The 23,330-nt window shown below is 46.9% G+C and overlaps 1 protein-coding gene across 11 annotated transcripts in view; it reads left to right on the top strand.

Moving 5' to 3' along the window:
* The window catches only part of sdk (sidekick cell adhesion molecule), a 404,110-nt gene that overhangs the window by 281,132 nt on the left and 99,648 nt on the right, over window positions 1-23,330 (top strand). For 9 of the 11 annotated variants that reach the window (XM_069328877.1, XM_069328876.1, XM_069328874.1 and 6 more), the window contains exon 1: window positions 2,730-2,793. The exons of the other annotated variants lie outside the window; for them this stretch is intronic. In XM_069328877.1, the coding sequence (XP_069184978.1) occupies window positions 2,745-2,793 (49 nt within the window). In that variant the 5' untranslated portion in view covers window positions 2,730-2,744. Of the gene's footprint in view, window positions 1-2,729; window positions 2,794-23,330 lie in introns of those variants that run through there. 11 annotated transcript variants of the gene reach the window in all.

Raw genomic sequence — 23,330 nt, 5'->3', positions numbered from 1 at the left:
CCCGCAGGCCCACATACCCACCACAGCCCGGTTGGTCCGACACTCCTTGGAGGAATAAATCTAGTTTCCTCTTGAAGATGTGCACGGTTGTTCCGGCAATATTTCTTATGCTTGCTGGGAGGACGTTGAACAACCGCGGACCTCTGATGTTTATACAGTGTTCTCTGATTGTGCCTATGGCACCTCTTCACTGGTTCTATTCTGCATTTTCTTCCATATCGTTCACTGCAGTATGTTGTTATTTTACTGTGTAGATTTGGTACTTGGCCCTCCAGTATCTTCCACGTGTATATTATTTGATATCTCTCTCGTCTTCTTTCTAGTGAGCATTTGGAGAGCTTTGAGACGATCCCAATAATTTAGGTGCTTTATCGCGTCTATGCGTGCCGTATATGTTCTCTGTATTCCCTCTATTTCAGCAATCTCTCCTGCTCTGAAGGGGGAAGTGAGTACCGAGCAGTACTCAAGACGGGACAACACAAGTGACTTGAAGAGTACAACCATTGTGATGGGATCCCTGGATTTGAAAGTTCTCGTAATCCATCCTATCATTTTTCTGGCTGTCGCAATATTTGCTTGGTTATGCTCCTTAAACGTTAGGTCGTCGGATATTATTCCCAAATCCTTTACATGCTGTAACCTCAAGGTAAGGTAACGACGTGCGAGGACGCCCCCCCCCCCCCACCAACGACGTCCGTCCCCCCCTCACAACGTCCCCCCCCCCCCCTCACAACGTCCAACGCTACCCAACGTTAATCCAGCAATATGGTTTGGGCTTTCTGGTCGGCCTTCCTGTGAGAGCAGTTTCTCAGGTGGGATTACATGATGTAGTGGTGCAACCATTGTAAAGGCTGAGTGCGTGCACGCGCGTCTGTTTCGTGCGCGCGCGTGTTCATGCTCTGCTAAACTCTCTCTCTGGGAATTACAAATTGAAGTGGCGATTATATTTTAATACGATTATGTTTGAACATCTCTGATATGTGTATGGTTATAGTTCCCTTTTGTCTGACGACCTGACATTTAGTGAACAGTTAATATAGCGGCGGCCAGGAATATGATATGATGGATTATGAGACCTTTCAAGTCCAGAGACCCACAGCCATGCTAATGCTATTTATATCACTGGTGCTGTCCCGTCTTGAGTATTGCTCGGTACTCACTTACCCTTTCAGAGCAGGAGAGATCTCTGAATTAGAGGGAATATATCTTGCGGTTGTATTTCGGGGTTTAGCGTCCCCGCGGCCCGGTCCCCGACCAGGCCTCCTCGTTGCTGAACTGGTCAATTAGGCTGTTGGATGCGGCTGATCGCAGCTTGACGTATGAATCACAGCCTGGTTGATCAGGTATTCTTTGGAGTTGTTTGTCAAGTTCTCTCTTGAACACTGTGAGGGGTCGGCCAGTTATGTCCCTTATGTGTAGTGGAAGCGTGTTGAACAGTCTCGGGCCTCTGATGTTGATAGTTCTCTCTTGAACACTGTGAGAGGTCGGCCAGTTATGTCCCTTATGTGTAGTGGAAGCGTGTTGAACAGTCTCGGGCCTCTAATGTTGATAGTTCTCTCTTGAACACTGTGAGGGGTCGGCCAGTTATGTCCCTTATGTGTAGTGGAAGCGTATTGAACAGCCTCTGAAGTTGATAGAGTTCTCTCTCAGAGTACCTGTTGCACCTCTGCTCTTCAACGGGGGGTATTCTGCACATCCTGCCATTCCTTCTGGTCTCATGTGGTGTTATTTCTGTGTGCAGGTTTGGGACCAGCCCCTCTAATATTTTCCACGTGTAAATTATTATGTATCTCTCCCGCCTGCGCTCAAGAGAATACAGTTTTAGGCTCTTTAGTCGGTTCCAATAGTTTAGATGTTTTACTGAGTGGATTCTAGCAGTAAAGGATCTCTGCATGCTCTCCAGGTCAGCAATTTCTCCAGCTTTGAAAGGGGCATTAGCGTCTTGAAAAGTATCATCTTCGATATAGCATCTGCAGTTCTAGAAAGGTTCTTGTTATCCAACCTGTCATTTTTCTTGCAGTTGTGACGGCTACTTTATTATGTTCTTTAAAGGTAAGGTCTTCCCACATGAGTACACCCAGATCCTTTACATTGCTCTTTCGTTCTGTGTTATGATTTGACTTCGTTTTGTACGTGGTTCCCGTTTTAATATTTCCATTTTTCTGTAGCACATGAGCTGGAACTAATCTTCGTTAAACTCCATATTATTTTGTGTAGCCCATAGAAAGACCTGATTTATATCTGATTGGAGTTGGAGAACCCACCCTTTCATTTCCTTCGTTTCACCACAATTACCACTATCTAGGTTACTATTCAGGCCCCCCTCATCCACTTAGACTACTATTCAACCCTCTCTCATCCACCTACACTACTATTCACCCCCCCTCATCCACTTAGACTACTATTCAGCCCCCCTCATCCACCTAGACTACTATTCAGCCCCCCCTCATCCACCTAGACTACTATTCAGCCCCCCCCTCATCCACCTAGACTACTATTCAGCCCCCCTCATCCACCTAGACTACTATTCAGCCCCCCTCATCCACCTAGACTACTATTCAGCCCCCCTCATCCACCTAGACTACTATTCAGCCCCCCTCATCCACCTAGACTACTATTCAGCCCCCCTCATCCACCTAGACTACTATTCAACCCTCCCCCCCTCACCTACCTAGCCAGGCTCTCACTTGTACATGAACTACCATTTAATTAGTGTATTCACATATCAAATATTCTTTCCAGGTATGTTGAACACCGCTGAGTTGGTGCAGGAAGCTTCAATACGCTTATTATGTGAGTATGTTTTCTCATAAATATGTGAGTATGTTTTCTCATATGTGAGTATGTTTTCTCATAAATATGTGAGTATGTTTTCTCATAAATATGTGAGTATGTTTTCTCATAAATATATTGTGAAACACTTTAATCCTGACGTTCTCTGGATGGGGGGGGGGGTTGAATACTTATTTACTTTTTGTGCCTACAGGATCAAGCTCTTGGAACCCGCCTTTCTATTAATTGTCGGTTGTATAATGAACTAACTCCTGACTTATTTTTCTTTGTTATCTACTATATATTTATCTTCTTCCTTACACACAGAGATGACAATAACGTGATGCATCACATGAACAAAAGTCGATTAAGGCAGTGTCTGGGATGCTCCCGGACGCAGGTTCGAATCCTCGTCACGGCCCTTGTGGATTTGTTCATCTTCTTCCTTCTCGTTTGCTCCCACTCTTCAATTTATCTCCTTTTCTGTCTTTCTGTTTTCTTTTCCATCCTCTTAATTCGTTTTGTTTCGTGTTCGGTGTTGTTAAAAGTTTGGCTTTCCGTTCGTGTTTGATGTCTTCACCAGACGCCACGATAGTAGCAACAGTAGTAGATAAGGAGATAAGCCAGTGAGAAGCAAGGTACTCCCCAGGACACCTGTGACGGTGGGGTTATCTTGAGGTTATCTTGAGATGATTTCGGGGCTTTAGTGTCCCCGCGGCCCGGTCCTCGACCAGGCCTCCACCTTCAAGAAGCAGCCCATGACAGCTGACTAACTCCCAGGTACCTATTTACTGCTAGGTAACAGGGGCTTTCAGGGTGAAAGAAACTTTGCCCATTTGTTTCTGCCTTGTGCGGGAATCGAACCCGCGCCACAGAATTACGATTCCTGCGCGCTATCCACCAGGCTACGAGGCCCCCGAGGTGAGGGGGAAGTGTGTGGTCTTCTTCCTGCATCTTTCCCCTTACCCTCTCCCTGCTTACAAATTTCGTGAGGGAGAAAATTTACAAAATTTATAGTGAGGGGAGGGAGTACCTTGCCATCAACAGTACCTTGATCAACAGCCTGGTTGATCATGTAACACGGGGAGGGAGTTCTCGCTTTATCTTTCCTTCTTTTCCCCCCTCTACCCGTATTCTTACTTTTTATTTCTCTACAAGGGACTCCAAAACTTTTACTAAAGCCGACTCCACGCCACGTGGTCCTAAGACGATTGACCGACTTAGGATTCTACAACCCGTATGACGTGACCTAGGCTTTGAGCAAAACCCTAGAGTCGCCTCCGCCGCCACCACCAGACCAGTAACACAGAGCAATGATCGAGGTCTGGGTCGATGATGCTAATTAATCAACCTTGGGGCTTGATCCCCACTAGTAACCGATGACCTTGGAAACTTAGAGTGTGGAATTAATTACACGGGAATGATGAATTCCGACTCGATGTTAGAGTCGGTGCCCAATCCAACTCTGCCTCGTGTGGACCACGTGACCAGGACAAGTTCACATAAACACATGGAAATAATAAAAATGCAAATTATTAACTAAATAATTTATTAAAAGAAAACTAAAACAAAATCTACATATGTTCACTCCCTGTCACTTTAACACTCCCTACTTGACCTGAACGGCAATGAGTTGACTATCCCTATAAATAACAATAGCAACTATACCTCTATGTTGACCAGCTAAAGATGTTGGGCTGGTCTTGGGGGAGAGGTGAGATGGGTTGACCTCCCCCAGTTGATCTGGAGTCCACACTGATCTCTCCTCGTCTGGTCTTCCCCAGACTAGAGCATTGTATCCTTCCGCATAGTCTAAGTTTTACCAAGTTACTAGCAAGGTTTAAGTTATAACAATTAACCTCTGTTTGTACTGAATTGATCCAGACTGATTGAATTATTTTACTGAAATTAAATTACACAAGCATCTAACGGCAGAGCTGTTCCCGATCACCTAAATGGTTATTTGAACTTTGAGAAAATAGTGGACATGTCAACTCTGATGACCTATGACCGCCGGTCACTCGCGCCTTACAACTTAGATCTGATTCGTGACGTCACTGATGGTGACTTAACTCAATAATTAGAATACTCTTGATATTGTACCCAGTAATATTATACAATACAATTTTAATACAAAATGAATAAAGGCTAATTTCTCTAAATTACTGAATACTATAGGATGATTCATTATACGCAACTATGAACAGAGACGCCCGCCATTTGTGACTCAAACCTGCTAATCCCCAGGGGAATGTGTGTTGTTGAGCGTCAGGTCCCTACATGAAACTTCTGGAACCTCCTGGAATAATTCTCACAACCAGCCTAGTTTGTTACAATCAGTCCAGCAACCAGGAGGCCTGGTCGACGACCGGGCCGCGGGGTCGCTAAGCCCCGGAAGCACCGCAAGGTAACCTTAAACTTACATTGTTTGCTACGGAAGGGGACAAAACATATAGAGAGATCGCTGAAAAATAACGCACATAAATATATATATAGTGATGTGTACATAGTTCTAGTGCATAGTTGAAGCCTGGTTCTGAGAGTACTTCTACTCTCCCAGCCCGGAGCCTGGCCTGGAGAGTAGAAGTACTCCCAGAACTCACTCCAGGTACAATCCAGGTAGGTACTCCACGGGAACACGGCCCCCCTAAATAATAAGCAGCACTGCTTACAGCCATTAGGATAACACACACTGCTTACAGCCATTAGGATAACACACACTGCTTACAGCCATTAGGATAACACACACTGCTTACAGCCATTAGGATAACACACTGCTTACAGCCATTAGGATAACACACTGCTTACAGCCATTAGGATAACACACTGCTTACAGCCATTAGGATAACACACTGCTTACAGCCATTAGGATAACACACTGCTTACAGCCATTAGGATAACACACTGCTTACAGCCATTAGGATAACACACTGCTTACAGCCATTAGGATAACACACTGCTTACAGCCATTAGGATAACACACACTGCTCACAGCCATTAGGATAACACACACTGCTTACAGCCGTTAGGATAACACACACTGCTTACAACCATTAGGATAACACACACTGCTCACAGCCATTAGGATAACACACACTGCTTACAGCCATTAGGATAACACACACTGCTCACAGCCATTAGGATAACACACACTGCTTACAGCCATTAGGATAACACACTGCTTACAGCCATTAGGATAACACACTGCTTACAGCCATTAGGATAACACACTGCTTACAGCCATTAGGATAACACACACTGCTCACAGCCATTAGGATAACACACACTGCTCACAGCCGTTAGGATAACACACACTGCTTACAGCCATTAGGATAACACACACTGCTCACAGCCATTAGGATAACACACACTGCTCACAGCCATTAGGATAACACACACTGCTCACAGCCATTAGGATAACACACACTGCTTACAGCCGTTAGGATAACACACACTGCTTACAACCATTAGGATAACACACACTGCTTACAGCCATTAGGATAACACACACTGCTTACAGCCATTAGGATAACACACACTGCTCACAGCCATTAGGATAACACACACTGCTTACAGCCGTTAGGATAACACACACTGCTCACAGCCATTAGGATAACACACACTGCTTACAGCCGTTAGGATAACACACACTGCTTACAGCCATTAGGATAACACACACTGCTTACAGCCGTTAGGATAACACACTGCTTACAGCCATTAGGATAACACACACTGCTTACAGCCATTAGGATAACACACTGCTTACAGCCATTAGGATAACACACACTGCTTACAGCCGTTAGGATAACACACACTGCTTACAGCCATTAGGATAACACACACTGCTTACAGCCGTTAGGATAACACACACTGCTTACAGCCGTTAGGATAACACACACACTGCTTACAGCCATTAGGATAACACACACTGCTCACAGCCATTAGGATAACACACACTGCTCACAACCATTAGGATAACACACACTGCTTACAGCCATTAGGATAACACACACTGCTTACAGCCATTAGAATAACACACACTGCTCACACCCATTAGGATAACACACACTGCTCACACCCATTAGGATAACACACACTGCTCACACCCATTAGGATAACACACACTGCTCACACCCATTAGGATAACACACACTGCTTACATCCATTAGGATAACACACACTGCTCACACCCATTAGGATAACACACTGCTCACACCCATTAGGATAACACACTGCTCACACCCATTAGGATAACACACTGCTTACACCCATTAGGATAACACACACTCCTCACACCCATTAGGATAACACACTGCTCACACCCATTAGGATAACACACTGCTCACAGCCGTTAGGATAACACACTGCTCACAGCCATTAGGATAACACACACTGCTTACAGCCATTAGGATAACACACACTGCTCACACCCATTAGGATAACACACTGCTCACAGCCGTTAGGATAACACACACTGCTCACACCCATTAGGATAACACACACTGCTCACACCCATTAGGATAACACACTGCTCACAGCCGTTAGGATAACACACTGCTCACAGCCATTAGGATAACACACACTGCTTACACCCATTAGGATAACACACACTGCTCACACCCATTAGGATAACACACACTGCTCACACCCATTAGGATAACACACTGCTTACAGCCATTAGGATAAATGTTTCACACTGCTCGCCAGGTGGATGTCTGTGACGCGGAGGTTTACAACTTGTGGTTTAAAAAGATATTAAATAGTGATTACAGTTTGGGTTTAGCGAAGGCGGCTACACTGTAAACTTGTCGGAGAGGATGAGATAAATTATATTTATGGCTTTATATACATTTGATTAAAGGCGAATGAGTAAATTCTTAAGATTTACATTTAATGACGAGTAAAGTGATCATTAGTGTTTATAACTGAAGGGAATATGTGTAAGATGTTAATGTTAAATGGTCTGGGATAGGAAGAAAGGGGTTGGGGAGGGGATAGGGGAGAGGGGTTAGGGGAGAGGATAGGAAGAGAGGGATGTTAATATTGTGATCATTAGTGAAGCATGTTACACGGGAGACATCTCCCGTCACGCACGGTGCAGTAGCACCTCCACAGATCTCCAGTATCAGCTCTTGATACTGGTAATGGCTCAAAAGGGTCACCACTTACGGGCTATCCATGCCCGTGCCACCTTTTGGGTGGCTTAATCTTCATCAATCAATCAATCGAAGCATGTTAATAGTAGACCAGCACCCCTGACACTGACCACATACAGGCGAGGAAGAGGCAGTAGTAGTAGTGGGAGGACTATGGGTGGGGAAGTGTCCAGTAGTGAGTGTGTGGGGAAGGAATATTGTGTGGTGTGGGGGGGGGGGGAGGGGGAGACACACAGACTGACAGGTGGGTGGATCAGGTCATCCACTGCCCCTCAGGACTGATCGCCGGAGGATTGGGCCCTAATTACCGGATGTTTGATGTACTTGTAAAATTAACTGTTCACCTGTCGATTCTTTTCTTGACGTCATCCGAGGAAATAATCATGTCACCGGCCCCGGGGCCAGTGTGGCGTGAAGCCTGGCCCCAGGCCGGGCTTGTGGAGTAGAAGAACTCTCAGAACCCCATCCGGGTACAATCCAGGTACCGGCGGCAGCGTTAATGTGACTGCTGGGGAAGCTGGCCAGAACACACAGGTACCTGAGCGAAAGGTCAAATCTTAAGTCAAGTTGTCCTCCAGTGTTTTATTCAACACGAGGAAAACGTCGCATTGGTGCATTCATCAATACTGTTCAAGTGTACATGGTTCCTCCCTTCATAATTAACGCGGAGGAGGCAGCCATAGCCATCCTGCTGGCTGTGGTGGAAGGGTTAGAGGCAGCAGAGTCTGAGTGTTAATTCAAGTGTGGAGGAGGAGGCCCTTCACCACCTCTCAACTCGACCTATTACCACTTATCTCCTGCAAGGAGTGCCGGACCAACCAGGGCTGTGGTGGGTATGTGGGCCTGCGGGCCGCTCCAAGCAACAGCCTGGTGGACCAAACTCTCACAAGTCAAGCCTGGCCTCGGGCCGGGCTTGGGGAGTAGAACAACTCCCAGAACCCCATCAACCAGGTATCAACCAGGTGTCGACCAGGTGTCGACCAGGTATCGACCAGGTGTCGACCAGGTATCGACCAGGTGTCGACCAGGTGTCGACCAGGTATCGACCAGGTATCGACCAGGTGTCGACCAGGTATCGACCAGGTGTCGACCAGGTGTCGACCAGGTATCGACCAGGTATCGACCAGGTATCGACCAGGTATCGACCCATCACACACCATTCCTCCGCCATAGTGTCGAGTACATCCTCCAGTTCACGAGTCGTCTCCTGACGGGGAAGTTTATATATACTCTCATTATTATTATTAACAGCTTTATTGACAAGATTAATTACAATTTTGCCTAATCTGAGGATTTCAATTAAGTCTTATTAAAGTGAGGATAATGTTGGTATTCACTGTCACGCAGGACAGAGGGTCATATACAAGACAATAGGTCTAAACTGTTGGCTGAAGCACATATATATCATGGTTACAATCAATGTTTTAATGTATGGATATGTGAAAACAACTTTCTATTGTGCACTGCCACACAAGGGCAGGGATGGGTTCATAAGTGATGCAGCTTAGAAGTAATATAAATAAAATTGTTCTTCATTCTTTAAAATGGACAAGCAAATTTTGGGTAAATTGTTAGGATGTCGTCCAGAACACCTGAGTCAATGAAATAGTTACTGTTGACCAGACCACACACTAGAAGTTGAAGGGACGACGACGTTTCGGTCCGTCCTGGACCATTCTCAAGTCGATCAATCGATCTATCGACTTGAGAATGGTCCAGGACGGACCGAAACGTCGTCGTCCCTTCAACTTCTAGTGTGTGGTCTGGTCAACATACTTCAGCCACGTTATTGTGACTCATCGCCTGCGAAATAGTTACTCTTTTTTTTCCGCGTTGTGTCTTGGGTCAATGTTGAGTGTTGTCAGCAGTGAGGGACCTTGCAACACTCCCTCTCAACACAAGAGGTATAGCTGGCCGACCTTCTCACGGTCATCGAAAGAGAACTCTGCGAGCAGTTGCGCCTTGCAACCTGGTTGACCAGACCACCAACCAGGAGGCCTGGTCAGAGACTGGGTCGCGGGTACATTGATCCCAGGATCCAGCATAAGGTACACAGGCTCACGCGAAGATTCCTGCCCTATTGAACGCCAAAAGAATCAGTCAGATCACTTCAGTGAACGCACTATTTAGCTAACTCTGGACCCGGTGGTATTGTCACACTATTTCGCTTTGTTTCACTGTTGGGTTTCCCCCTTCAGCCATGTTCAGATGGGAGCCGGTCGGCCGAGCGGACAGCACGCTGGTCTTGTGATCCTGTGGTCCTGGGTTCGATCCCAGGCGCCGGCGAGAAACAATGGGCAGAGAACAATGGGCAGAGTTTCATTCACCCTATGCCCCTGTAACCTAACAGTAAAATAGGTACCTGGGTGTTAGTCAGCTGTCACGGGCTGCTTCCTGGGGGTGGAGGCCTGCTTGAGGACCGGGCCGCGGGGACACTAAAGCCCAGAAATCATCTCAAGATAACCTCAAGATGTTATATAGAGCTGTTGAGCCTTTGAACACTGCTTGCGTCTACCCTTCCGTGGGAGAACCTGTGTAAGTTCAATAGTCCTGTTGATAGAGCTTCGGCCCTACACGCGCGGGGTCCGCGGTTCGAGTCTGCTAGAGCCCAGGTGAATGAAGTACTCACCAGTCCCTCTCGGGCCATTTTTAGAGTTTCTGGCTATTTCACCAGCCCTCCCTCGCGCTTACTCCCCCCCCCCCTCTCCTACGTGCCTAAACTGTTTCCTCGTGCCCCGGACCATCTGCTCACTGTCCCCTCAGAACACCGCTCATCAGAACTGTCACGGAACTACTGATATAACAGTAGCCCTTGATGTAACATTGTTAGAAAAGGAGGACGAGGGAGGAATAATAACTTCGCCCGAAGAGCTGCTGACGACAGACGTAAAATTAAACACAGCCCAGCTGCTTAGTTTTTGTCACAAGGCAGCAGCAGCAGCAGCAACAGCAACAGCAGCAGCAGCAGCAGCAGCAGCACGGTGTCTCCGGGTGTTGCCATATATGTCCACGGCTGTCGTGGGACACCTCCCACGACAGTTTTAAATTTAAATTTTGCCCCGAGGGGCGAGTTTATTGGGCAGCACTAAATCTGTTATGCACGTGTTTATAAATTGATATCAAGTGTTTATCACTTAAATTAAGTTGACTCGAACAAGTCACGTGAGTGTTATAGTTGACTATATACTATATCGACTGACGACTTGTGTTAGTGGGCTTCGTTTTCATTTTCTCAAATATTAGAAAACGCGGAGAGATGGGAAGCGGAACATTTGTACAAGTGGTCGGCTCGTATATTTTCCTGCTCGAATACATTGACACTTTTCCAATTTCTCTGTCCTGCTAGAGTATTTTATTTATTTTTTAATTTTCAGCGAGTTTAAGATAGATAGTGGGAGAGTAGAGGTGGGTGGAAGGCGAAGGATTATAACTACCTTGTGGCTATTTTGTGTAGTTTCCGGGTCTCAACGTCCCCGCGGCCCGGTCCTCAATTTTTCCCGCTGCCCGGTCCTCGACCAGCCCTCCTGGTTGGTCGTCTGGTAAACCAGGCTGTTGGACGCGGCTGCTCGCAGCCTGACGTATGAATCACAGCCTGGTTGATCAGGTATCCTTTGGAGGTGCTTATCGAGTTCTCTCTTCCAGTTATGTCCCTTATGTGTAGTGGAAGCGTGTTGAACAGTCTCGGGCCTCTGATGTTGATAGTTCTCTCTCAGAGTACCTGTTGCATCTCTGCTCTTCAACGGGAGTATTCTGCACATCCTGCCATGCCTTCTGGTCTCATGTGATGTTATTTATATGTGACGGTTTGTACCCCTGATGCCGTCCGAACACTTCCGTAACAAGTGCTTCGCTGACGACATCTGTTTGAACCACAATGATATAAATGCTTCACCCACGTACTTCAAATACATATAATCGCCAACAGAACCTGACCATCTAATCTACGCGTAACTATACATAGAATTTTAATGTATAATAATATTAATTTGTATATGAAAACAAACTGATTTTTAATACATAGTATGTTAACATTGATGTGAATGTGTCCGCGGGGGAGACTACAGGCGCTCTCACCAGTCTGGTCTGAAGATGGGTAGAGTCGTGTGTGAAAGGTTCTACCGTTTGGTGGCTGGATGAACATTTGACCTGTGTTGATGAGGACGGGCTGAGATTAGGTGGGGGGGGGGGGGGAGGGAGGTTGCTCAGGTGCTTACGGTTAGGTTAGAATATCTTTACCTACCTACATACCTATCTCCAGGATGGACTTCGAAAAAAACAAATATTTTTTAAGGTGTGCAAAATGGAGAAAATGGGCTGAATAATTGCCACCACTACCACCACCCCCAATACTACCACCATTTTTACAGAGTTAGCTTTGTGTGTAGAAATAAGGTGATGTCGCAGGTATCTCGTCTTGGCACGACTGTAGAGCAGGCTTTTAATATAAAAGTTGTGGCTAAAGTTTGGTGGTTAGTGCGTACACATTAGTGTGTGTGGGGGCGGGAACCTTTACCCGCGGTGTTTAGCCAGTGTTGGCGTCCTGGGCTTTATTGAGGAACTTCCTTCATTAGTGGTAATATGTTGCCGCCAGGAATGTGCCGAGACCAAGCCTCTCATGCCACTCACTCCACCCCAACACCACGAGTGCCGGATCAAGGTGTGAACATGAACTTCCAAGGAGTGCCGGGCCTGCGGGCCGCTCCAAACAACAGCCTGGTGGACCAAACTCTCACAAGTCAAGTCTGGCCTCGGGCCGGGCTTGGGGAGTAGAAGAACTCCCAGAACCCCATCAAGTAATTCGTTCGCAATTCAGATCACGCACCGCTCCTGTGCCAGGTAAGTCCACTACGGGCTCACCATAGCCCGTGCTACTTGGAGCTTGTTCCGAGTAGCTGAATCTATAACAACAACAACCATCAAGTAGGGTTTGTTCGTAGAGCTGGTCACTTCATTTGTGAAAGACGAATGTATTTGTGAAGGCAGTGTCCAGCCCGGTGGGGGGTGGGGGGGGGGCGGGGGTGGGGGGGTATGGGGGGGGGGGCTGGGTGGAAAGCCTGGTTGTTGTTGCTGTTTTAGATTCAGTTACTCAGAACAAAAAATTCCAAGTAGCACGGGCTATGGTGAGCCCGTAAAGGGAAGCCTGGCACGTGAGAGTAACGCCCTGGGAAAGTGCTGACGGCCCAGTGTGTTGACTTTAAATGTCACATCATCATCTGACTGATTGATTGAAGATTAAGCCACCCAAGAGGTGGCACGGGCATGAATAGCCCGTGAACATCATCATTGCCGTAGTCATCATTTTATACTCAGGTGGGTATAAACCGTCGGCTCCCGTCGACGGCCGACGGGAGCCGGTCGGCCGAGCGGACAGCACGCTGGACTTGTGATCCTGTGGTCCTGGGGTCGATCCCGGGCACCGGCGAGAAACAATGGGCAGTCTCTTTCACCCTATGCCCCTGTTACCTAGCAATAAAAATAGGTACCTGGGTGTTAGTCAGCTGTCACGGGCTGCTTCCTGGGGGGTGGAGGCCTGGTCGAGGACCGGGCCGCGGGGACACTAAGCCCCGAAATCATCTCAAGATAACCTCAAGATAAGGTTGCAAGGCAAGGCCTGTATATTTAACTTGTCTGTTGATCTGAAGAATTGCGTTTTAATAAGTAAAACGTACATAATCCATCAGAATGTTGATATAGTAATTAACCAGAGTGTGTGCGCGTGCGCGTGTTATTGCGCGCGTGTTATTGTGCGCATGTTACTGCGCGTGTCCCGGGGTGTTTACACATGCAGGATAGAGCTTCAGGTTACACGTGCTGGCGTGCACCTTGTGTGTGTGTAGCGTGTCGTGTGTGTGTTTGTCAGGTGTGTGTCTTGTGTCTGGCCGCCACCACTGTGCAGGTTGAGGGCAAGCCCTCGCCTTCCTCTTGCCCTGCCTTCTCTGCCTCCCTCCCCTTCCTGCCCTGCCTCCCACCCCTTCCTGGCCTGCCTCTCTCCCCTTCCTTCCCTGCCTTCCACCCCTTCCTTCCCTGCCTTCCACCCCTTCCTTCCCTGCCTTCCACCCCTTCCTTCCCTGCCTCCTTCCCCGCCTCCCACCCCTTCCTCCCATCACCATTCCAGCAAGCATTAGAAATATTGCCGGAACAAATGTGAATGCATTCAAGAGGCATTTAGACGAGTTCTTGCAAGGAGTGCCGGATCAACCACCTGTGGTGGATATGTGGGGGTCTGAGGGCCGCTGAAAGCAACAGCCTGTTGGACCAAGTTATCACAAGTTGAGCCTGACTTCGGGCCTGGGCTTGGAGAGTAGAAGAACTCCACAAACCCTTTCCAGGTGTGCTCCAGGTATCATGCTGGGATGACAGCCACGATTAGACTGCTGGGATCAGAGGGTCCTCTCACGGCTCCCAGCCTCTCCCAGGACCCTGCTGTGGGAGGTTATCTTGAGGTTATCTTGAGATGATTTTGGGGCTTTAGTGTCCCCGCGGCCCGGTCCTCGACCAGGCCTCCAATCCCAGGAAGCAGCCCGTGACAGCTGACTAACACCCAGGTACCTATTTTACTGCTAGGTTTACAGGGGCATAGGGTGAAAGAAACTCTGCCCATTGTTTCTCACCGGCGCCTGGGATCGAACCCGGGACCACAGGATCACAAGTCCAGCGTGCTGTCCGCTCGGCCGACCCGCTCCGACCGGCTCGGCTCTGGGAGAAGTTGTTGTTGTTGTTGTTAAAGATTCGCTACCTGGAACAAAGTTCCAAGTAGCACGGGCTATGGTGAGCCCGTACTCTGGGAGAACAGCACCCAGAGCCCCCATTAAGGTATGATCAAAGGGAGGTGCGTTCACTGGTCCTCCACCAGCAGCTTCGTCTCATCAACTCGAATATATTGAGTCCTGTTGTTTTACTTTCATTAGTCGCTTGTGAGCGGACGCCAGAGAATGGCAGGAATTCCAACGGGTTTCCTTACACACGAGAAATTACACTCTCGTGTACCTGGATTGTACCTGGATGATGGGGGTTCTGGGAGTTCTTCTACTCCCCAAGTCCGGCCCTGGACCAGGCTTGACTTGTGAGAGCTTGGTCCAACAGGCTGTTGTTGCTTGGAGCGACTCTCAGACCCACATATTCACTATAGCCCGATTGGTCCAGCACTTCTTGAAGATTACTGTCTAGTTTTCTTGAAGATGCCCACGGTTGTTCCGGCAATATTTCTTGGCAGTGTGCGCCCTTAGTTATCCCGGGGAGACCATGCAACCATTGTATCCCGTACGGGTGTGTGACCCTCTGCACCTGCCTGCATTCGGGCAAGTACTGGGGGACCGGGTACAGTCACCGGTACGTGACTGGGTACTGGGTACCGGGTACGTGCTGGGGTACAGGCAGACCGGACCCAGCCACTGACAAGCACCACCCCCCCATGCTGAACCCCAGCATGCAGCATGGGGGTGGACCTCAACACCACTACCAAGTACCACAAGCGCAAAGAAGTATTAAGTGTCCACGAGGCCAAGCGAGCGCACCACTCATAACCCTGGAGTTGTTGTTGTTTTAGACTCAGCACCGGCTATGGTGAGCCCGTAGTGGACTTGCCTGGCACAGGAGCGGGGTTGTGGATATGCTGATGACCCTGTTACCGTTTGCTGTGATATTGACGGGTGAACATGGTTGATGTTTAGTGTTGGTAGTGTTAGGGGAGGTTAGTTGTGGATAGTACTGCTTGGAAATAGAATATAGAGCACTGCTAAATAGAAATAGAAATAAAATAGAAATGGCTAAATAGAAATGGAAATAGAAATAGAGCACTGCTTGGAAAACCTCACAAATCCAGCTCCGAACATCATCCTGCTTGGGGACTTCAACCTACGGCACCTGAAATGGAAGCACCTGGCTAATACAGTAATATCAGAAAGAATACCAGGAAGTAGCCTAAATGAGCAGGCACATGCAAATGACCTGCTACGGATGTGCGATAGGTTTGCCTTAAACCAGCAAATAGTAGAACCAACTAGGAAGGAGAACACGCTGGACCTCATTTTCACTAATAATGATGAGTTGATCGGGAACATAATGATTACAAATACCTGTTACTCAGATCACAACTTAATTGAGGTACTGACAACCATGGGGAATGGACCTCCAAAACCAGTCCAGATTCCCGGTGGAGGAGATTTCAGCAAATTCAACTTCAATAATAAACGGATAAACTGGGAGCAAATAAACCAGGGCTTCACAGAAATAAACTGGGAAGAACAGCTAGGAAATGCAAACCTGAACCAGTGCCTGGAAAAAATAAGCTCAGTAGCACTAGAAATATGTTCAAACCGCATACCCCTAAGAAAAAAGAGAAAGAGATGCAGATTGGAACGGGAACGTCGTTCCTTATATAGGCGAAGAAAACGAATCGCGGAACAACTTGAGAGTCGCACCCTATCTCAAGAACGGCGAAGAAGGTTAGGTAGAGAAATAGAAACAATTGAACTCAAGCTACAAGAATCATACAAAACCCAGGAGAGGCAAAGAGAGCAAAAGGCCATCAGTGAAATAGAGAGAAATCCGAAATATTTTTTCTCCTATGCAAAATCAAAATCAAAAACCACATCTAGTATCGGGCCCCTGCGAAAGGGAGATGGAACTTTCACAGATGACAACAAAGAAATGAGCGAGTTACTGAGGAAGCAGTACGACTCTGTTTTCAGTGAGCCATTAAATGCACTAAAGATTGATAACCCAAATGAATTTTTCATGGATATGATACCAACATCAAATCACATATCAGACGTCGCCCTATCCCCACTAGATTTTGAAGAAGCCATAAACAGTATGCCTATGCACTCTGCACCAGGCCCGGATTCTTGGAACTCCATATTCATCAAGAACTGTAAAAAACCACTATCGCAGGCCCTTCACATTCTGTGGAGACAAAGCCTAGATACTGGCGTTATCCCTGACATACTAAAAACAGCAGAGATAGCACCACTCCATAAAGGAGGAAATAAGGCAGAGGCAAAAAATTACAGACCGATAGCACTAACATCGCACATCATAAAAATTTTTGAGAGAGTGCTAAGAAGTAAGATCACAAAATACATGGAATCACAGCATCTCCATAACCCCGGACAACATGGTTTCAGAACAGGGCGCTCTTGCCTGTCGCAGTTGCTGGACCACTATGATATGGCATTAGATGCTATGGAAGACAAACAAAACGCTGATGTAATTTACACAGATTTCGCAAAAGCTTTTGATAAATGTGACCATGGTGTTATTGCACATAAAATGCGTTCAAAAGGAATTACCGGGAAAATAGGCAGATGGATCTACAATTTCCTGACTGACAGAACCCAATGTGTAATAGTCAACAAAATAAAATCCAGCCCATCAACCGTGAAGAGCTCAGTCCCCCAGGGTACTGTGCTTGCTCCAGTACTTTTTCTCATCCTCATATCGGACATAGACCAGAACACAACCTATAGCACTGTATCATCCTTTGCAGATGACACTAGGATTTTCATGAGAGTTGGCAACATAGAGGACACGGCAAACCTCCAATCAGATGTTGATCAGGTCTTTCTATGGGCTACAGAAAATAATATGGTATTCAACGAGGATAAGTTTCAGCTCATGCGCTACGGAAAAATTGAAAACATAAAAACAGGAACCACGTACAAAACGCAGGCAAATCATAACATAGAACGAAAAGGCAATGTAAAGGATCTGGGTGTACTCATGTGGGAAGACCTTACCTTTAAAGAACACAATAAAGTAGCCGTCACAACTGCAAGAAAAATGACAGGTTGGATAACAAGAACTTTTCACACTAGAGATGCTATACCGATGATGATACTTTTCAAAACGCTTGTGCTATCTAGAGTGGAGTACTGCTGCACAATGACAGCCCCTTTCAAAGCTGGAGAAATTGCTGACCTAGAGAGCGTGCAGAGATCCTTTACTGCTAGAATCCACTCAGTAAAACATCTAAATTACTGGGACCGACTAAAGAGCCTAAATCTGTACTCCCTTGAGCGCAGGCGGGAGAGATACATAATAATTTACACGTGGAAAATAATTGAGGGGCTGGTCCCAAACCTGCACACAGAAATAACACCACATGAGACCAGAAGACATGGCAGGATGTGCAGAATACCCCCGTTGAAAAGCAGAGGTGCAACAGGTACTCTGAGAGAGAACTCTATCAACATCAGAGGCCCGAGACTGTTCAACACGCTTCCACTACACATAAGGGGCATAACTGGCAAACCCCTCACAGTGTTCAAGAGAGAACTGGATAAGCACCTCCAAAGGATACCTGATCAACCAGGCTGTGACTCATACGTCAGGCTGCGAGCAGCCGCGTCTAACAGCCTGGTTGATCAGTCCAGCAACCAGGAGGCCTGGTCGACGACCGGGCCGCGGGGACACTAAGCCCCGGAAGCACCTCAAGGTAGCCTCAAGGTAGGTAGGTAGTGAGAGTAGGGGGGGGGGAAGGTGGGGTGTTTGACTGATTGCTGGGGGGGGGGGGATGACGTAGGTGGGGGTGTTTCGGAAGGGGGGGGGGTTGTATGGCTTGGGTGTATAAATGTGAATGAAATGTACGAGATAGAATACGGGCTCACCATAGCCCGTGCTACATGGACACTTCGTCCTGAATAGCTAAATCTTTAACAACAACATACGAGAAAGAACTAATTTTCACCACCAGTTCCAGCATCACTGTCACCACCATCACCATCACTCCTGCCATCACCACCGTCTTGAGCACCACCACCGCCCACTATCACCATCACCGCCCACTATCACCATCACCATCACCATAAGCTAATGACATTATCATGACAAGCTAATGAATATAATGACACCATCATTACAAGCCTTACTGCCAGTACCACACCTGGTGTGATGTTCATGGCGCCAGTTTAAAACTCCTTATATTCACACTACTGTGTTCATGTGCAGGCGAGGAGTCACAATAACGTGGCTAAAGTATGTTGACCAGACCACACACTAGAAGGTGAAGGGACGACGACGTTTCGGTCCGTCCTGGACCGTTCACAAGTCGATTGGGAATTCATTATATACCCAGTGCTGTACTCCTTTTCCCAGTATTGTAAGAAATGTAATCGTATTGAAAAGGATTGAAAAGGAATGAGGAATGCAATTATTTCTCGTACTAATTATAATTTTTTTTATTAACGATTGTCCCGCTTCAATGTGGTCCAATATAGAGACCTGTGCGAGGAGTCTGGCTGACAATCACGGTAGGAAATGTAGATGTTGATCTCTCAGAATGTTTGGTAATATGTTTATTGTTTGTCATGTGTGTATATGTATGGATTAACACGATGTACTGAACGGGGTGAGAATAGCTTGAGCTACCTCATCCCTTTGTGTGTATTTTACCTCAATAAACTTATTTCAATTCAATCAGGGTTGTCCTCTCATGGGTGTGGGAGGAATGAGCCATAGTCGAGTCTGCCTCACAAGTCAAGCCTGGCCTCGGGCCGGGCTTGGGGAGTAGAAGAACTCTCAGAACCCCATCAACCAGGTATCATAGTGTGGGTGGGAAGCTTACGTCTCCTTCTTTGTTGTGTGTATTAGGAGGTGGTAGGGAAGGCGAGGGGCTCAGAGACACCGTTATGAGGGGGGGGGAGGAGACCGGAAGTGATGGAGGCTTCAAGATCACAGGTGTGGTTCTGACGTACATCGGGGGGGGGGGGGGGGGGAAGGGATGGGGGGGGGGTTCCTGATCTCCCCTTACATCAACTTCCTGCTCCTGTGAACACACTCTGGACGGGGTGATGGAAGTGGGGGGTTACGCTGGGGGGTGAATGGGGGCTCTCATGATCGCAGGTTATTGATAAGAAACTTTAAATATATACATATTAAGTGCCCCTCTATACCTACCCAGCATCTATGTTGGAGCCAACTTTAATTAGTTTACTCCACAAGGAAGTAGGGACCCGTCCAGCACCGCACCTTGAGGACCCAGTGCCACCGCCTCGCTCCTGTGTCCTGGGGATGGGCGTGGGTGGTGCTAGAGATGAGGCGAGGTGTGAGGCGAGGTGTGGGACGCAGGTTCGAATCCTCGCCACGGCCCTTGTGGATTTGTTCATTTGAGGTGTGGGAGCTCGTGTGGGAAATGCTTACACGAAGGACGAGTTCGGCGTGAAGCTGGAGGTCCGCAAGGCACGGTCCTCGCATCCGCTCGTCTTCCTCAGCCAACATAAAGGACTTCAAACCACAGTTTAGCGGCATTATTAACCTGCAAAGTAAGTGTGAAAATTGCCTCGGAGGAAGATGTGGCAAGACTTGCAAGAAGGTATTATCTTAAAACGGGCCATGGAAAACATTGACGTTCAACGGTAATGATGTGCAAGTACTTTCATGTACGGGAGAACGGAAACTTTACAATGGGGACGAAGTACAAGACACAGTGGGATCTCCTCATAGAAAGGAGCGTCCAATAAGGGATATAACAAAGGCCAGGTAAATGAGAGGGTGGATAATGAGAACACTGAGAATAAGGGATGCCACACACTCAAGGCAGGTCAGACCTGGCAAGTGTGCACACAACTCTCAACCACGTACTGTTCCGTTTTCTGTTTGAGTCGTCAAGCCTACGCGGACAAGTTAGGAGAGGAAACTTTCAATCACAGTTTTTCATAACGTTTTGAAACTTTATGAGAATTTCCTGCCCTCCTAACCTCCCAGAGGACCTTTAACTTACTGTTGTTGAAAAAAAAAATCCCAAATTTATTTTCATTTTTTTTTCATTTTCAAATTACGTTCACTTTCGGCCATACTGGTAAACGGCCAAAAGTGACGTTATTTTTAAGAGGACAGGTTGGTCAGAAACCGCACAGTGAAGCGCCTCAGCTACTTGAACCGACTCGAAGCACTCAAACTGTACTCCTTGAAGCGGAGACGAGAGAGCCATCTCATACACGTGCTATATACTAGAAGGTCTGGCTCCAAGCCTGCAGAATGAAGTTACAAAATACTGAAGAGAGATGCATGGTAGGAAATGTAAAATAAATCCAATGATAAGTCAGGGTGTCATAAGCAAAATTACCGAGCAGTGTAAACATCAGAGGTCCACGACACTTCAATCATCTGGCAGGAAATATTAGAGATTTAGCTGGAACAGCAGTGGAAACTTTCATTTAGAAACTGGACAGGTCTGTGCTGGGGTTAAGCATTACAACCAGTATGTGAAGTTTCTGGCAGAGGAAGAGCTTCACAGACCCGGGCAACGGTCCAACAGGTAGTACAAAAATCACCACCACCGCCTCCTTTGCGTTCGACCACCATACCCACCACAGCCCGGTTGGTCCGGCACTTCTTGAAGAAAACTTATCTAGTTTCCTCTTGAAGATGTCCACGATTGTTCCGGCAATATTTCTTATGCTCGCTGGGAGGGTGTTGAACAACCGCGGACTTCTGATGTTTATACAGTGTTCTCTGATTGTGCCTATGGCACCTCTGCTCTTCACTGGTTCTATTCTGCATTTTCTTCCATATCGTTCACTCCAGTATGTTGTTATTTTACTGTGTAGATTTGGGACCTGTCCCTCCAGTATTTTCCACGTGTATAATATTTGGTATCTCTCTCGTCTCCTTTCTTGTGAGTACATTTGGAGAGCTTTGAGACGATCCTAATAATTTAGGTGCTTTATCTCGTCTATGCGTGCCGTATATGTTCTCTGTATTCCCTCTATTTCAGCAATCTCTCCTGCTCTGAAGGGGGAAGTGAGTACTGAGCAGTACTCAAGACGGGACAATACAAGTGATTTGACGAGTACAACCATTGTGATGGGATCCCTGGATTTGAAAGTTCTCGTAATCCATCCTATCATTTTTCTGGCTGTCGCAATATTTGCTTGGTTATGCTCCTTAAACGTTAGGTCGTCAGACATTCATTATTCCCAAATCCTTGACATGTTGTTTTCCTACTATGAGCACATTTGATTGTGTTTTGTACTCTGTATTATGTTTAACGTCCTTATTTTTGCCGTACCTGAGTACCTGGAATTTATCACTATTAAACATCATGTTATTTTCACAACAATAAAAGATCGATGGAAAGTGTAAACACTGCAGGTATAATTTAGCTAAGAGGCGGGGCCCATGGAGTTAGACCTAGCTATCCGGAGACACAGGCAAACGGTTGTACAAAATTCTCAAACACTCACACACACGTCCTCACGTAACTGCAAGTATTAGAAACATGTTTAGGATCTTGGGGAAATGACTTGCAGGACACTGTACACACACCTGAGGCCATCACCGAGGATTGACGAGGGAATTGATGGTGGTCAAAGAGGACGATACGAGGGCAAGGGATGGAAGAAGAAGGGGGGCCCCTGTGATTGATGATTGATGAAGATTAAGCCACCCAAAAGGTGGCACGGGCATGAATAGCCCGTAAGTGGTGGCCCTTTTGAGCCATTACCAGTATCAAGAGCTGATACTGGAGATCTGTGGAGGTGCGACTGCACCCTGCGTGACGGGAGATGTCTCCCGTCTACCTCCCTGTCCTGCTCCAATGTTTATATAATGCCGCCGGAGGGGGCTAGTTTATTGTTACACCCCATACTCGTCCCGTGAGCGGTAGCGCAAAAAGCATTACAGGATAGCGGCGTGGAGGACTCATCCATGTGTCGCTGTCTCCTCGTGATAGTGAGCTCATGACACAAACCACAACACCATCACCATATATACCAATTTGTGTTAATACTATATATAGTAAATATAGTGATGATGGTGTTAATATCACGTTTTCTAACACTTGCTACAGTGTTAAGATGATAAGAGGCGGGAGGGTTGGGAGTCATCACGTCTCGTGATATTATAATGACATCGAAAAGTAAGTTAGGTACTTTAGTGTTTGTTTAATGGGGAGTAATTATGTGTGCACTCATATATGAATAGTTTCTTGTTTGATTTTATTGATTGTACTACACAGCCAACTGGTAACGCTCAACTATTTAAGCTTCATTAGGCGAGTTCTCACACGCACACACGGACACGTAGTCACGTACACACGTACGCGCGCGCACTTAAATTGAAAGATAAAAGTTTTCCCATTTGATATTCAGAGTAATTTTTCGCCTGGAGTTTCATGTTTTAGAAATGAATTTGATTTTTTCCCTCTTGTTCTTCTCTCAATATTCATAACATTTTTACCAACGTTGCTGTGTCAGAGTTAAGGTGTTGGTGTGCTCACCAGCAACCAGGAGGCCTGGTCGACGACCGGGCCGCGGGGACGCTAAGCCCCGGAAGCACCTCAAGGTAAGGTAAGGTAACCTGTACGTGCTTCTCAGCCGAACTTCAGCCATTGTATTCCGTCTTGAACATGTAAAAAAAAAAAATATGAAAACGGTTGACCAGACCACACACTTGAAGGTGAAG

The sequence above is a fragment of the Procambarus clarkii genome, chromosome 22, assembly GCF_040958095.1.
Source record: "Procambarus clarkii isolate CNS0578487 chromosome 22, FALCON_Pclarkii_2.0, whole genome shotgun sequence".
NCBI lineage: Eukaryota > Metazoa > Arthropoda > Malacostraca > Decapoda > Cambaridae > Procambarus > Procambarus clarkii.
The sequence above is the reverse complement of the archived record's forward strand: the minus strand, read 5'-3'. Positions and strand labels throughout refer to the sequence as shown.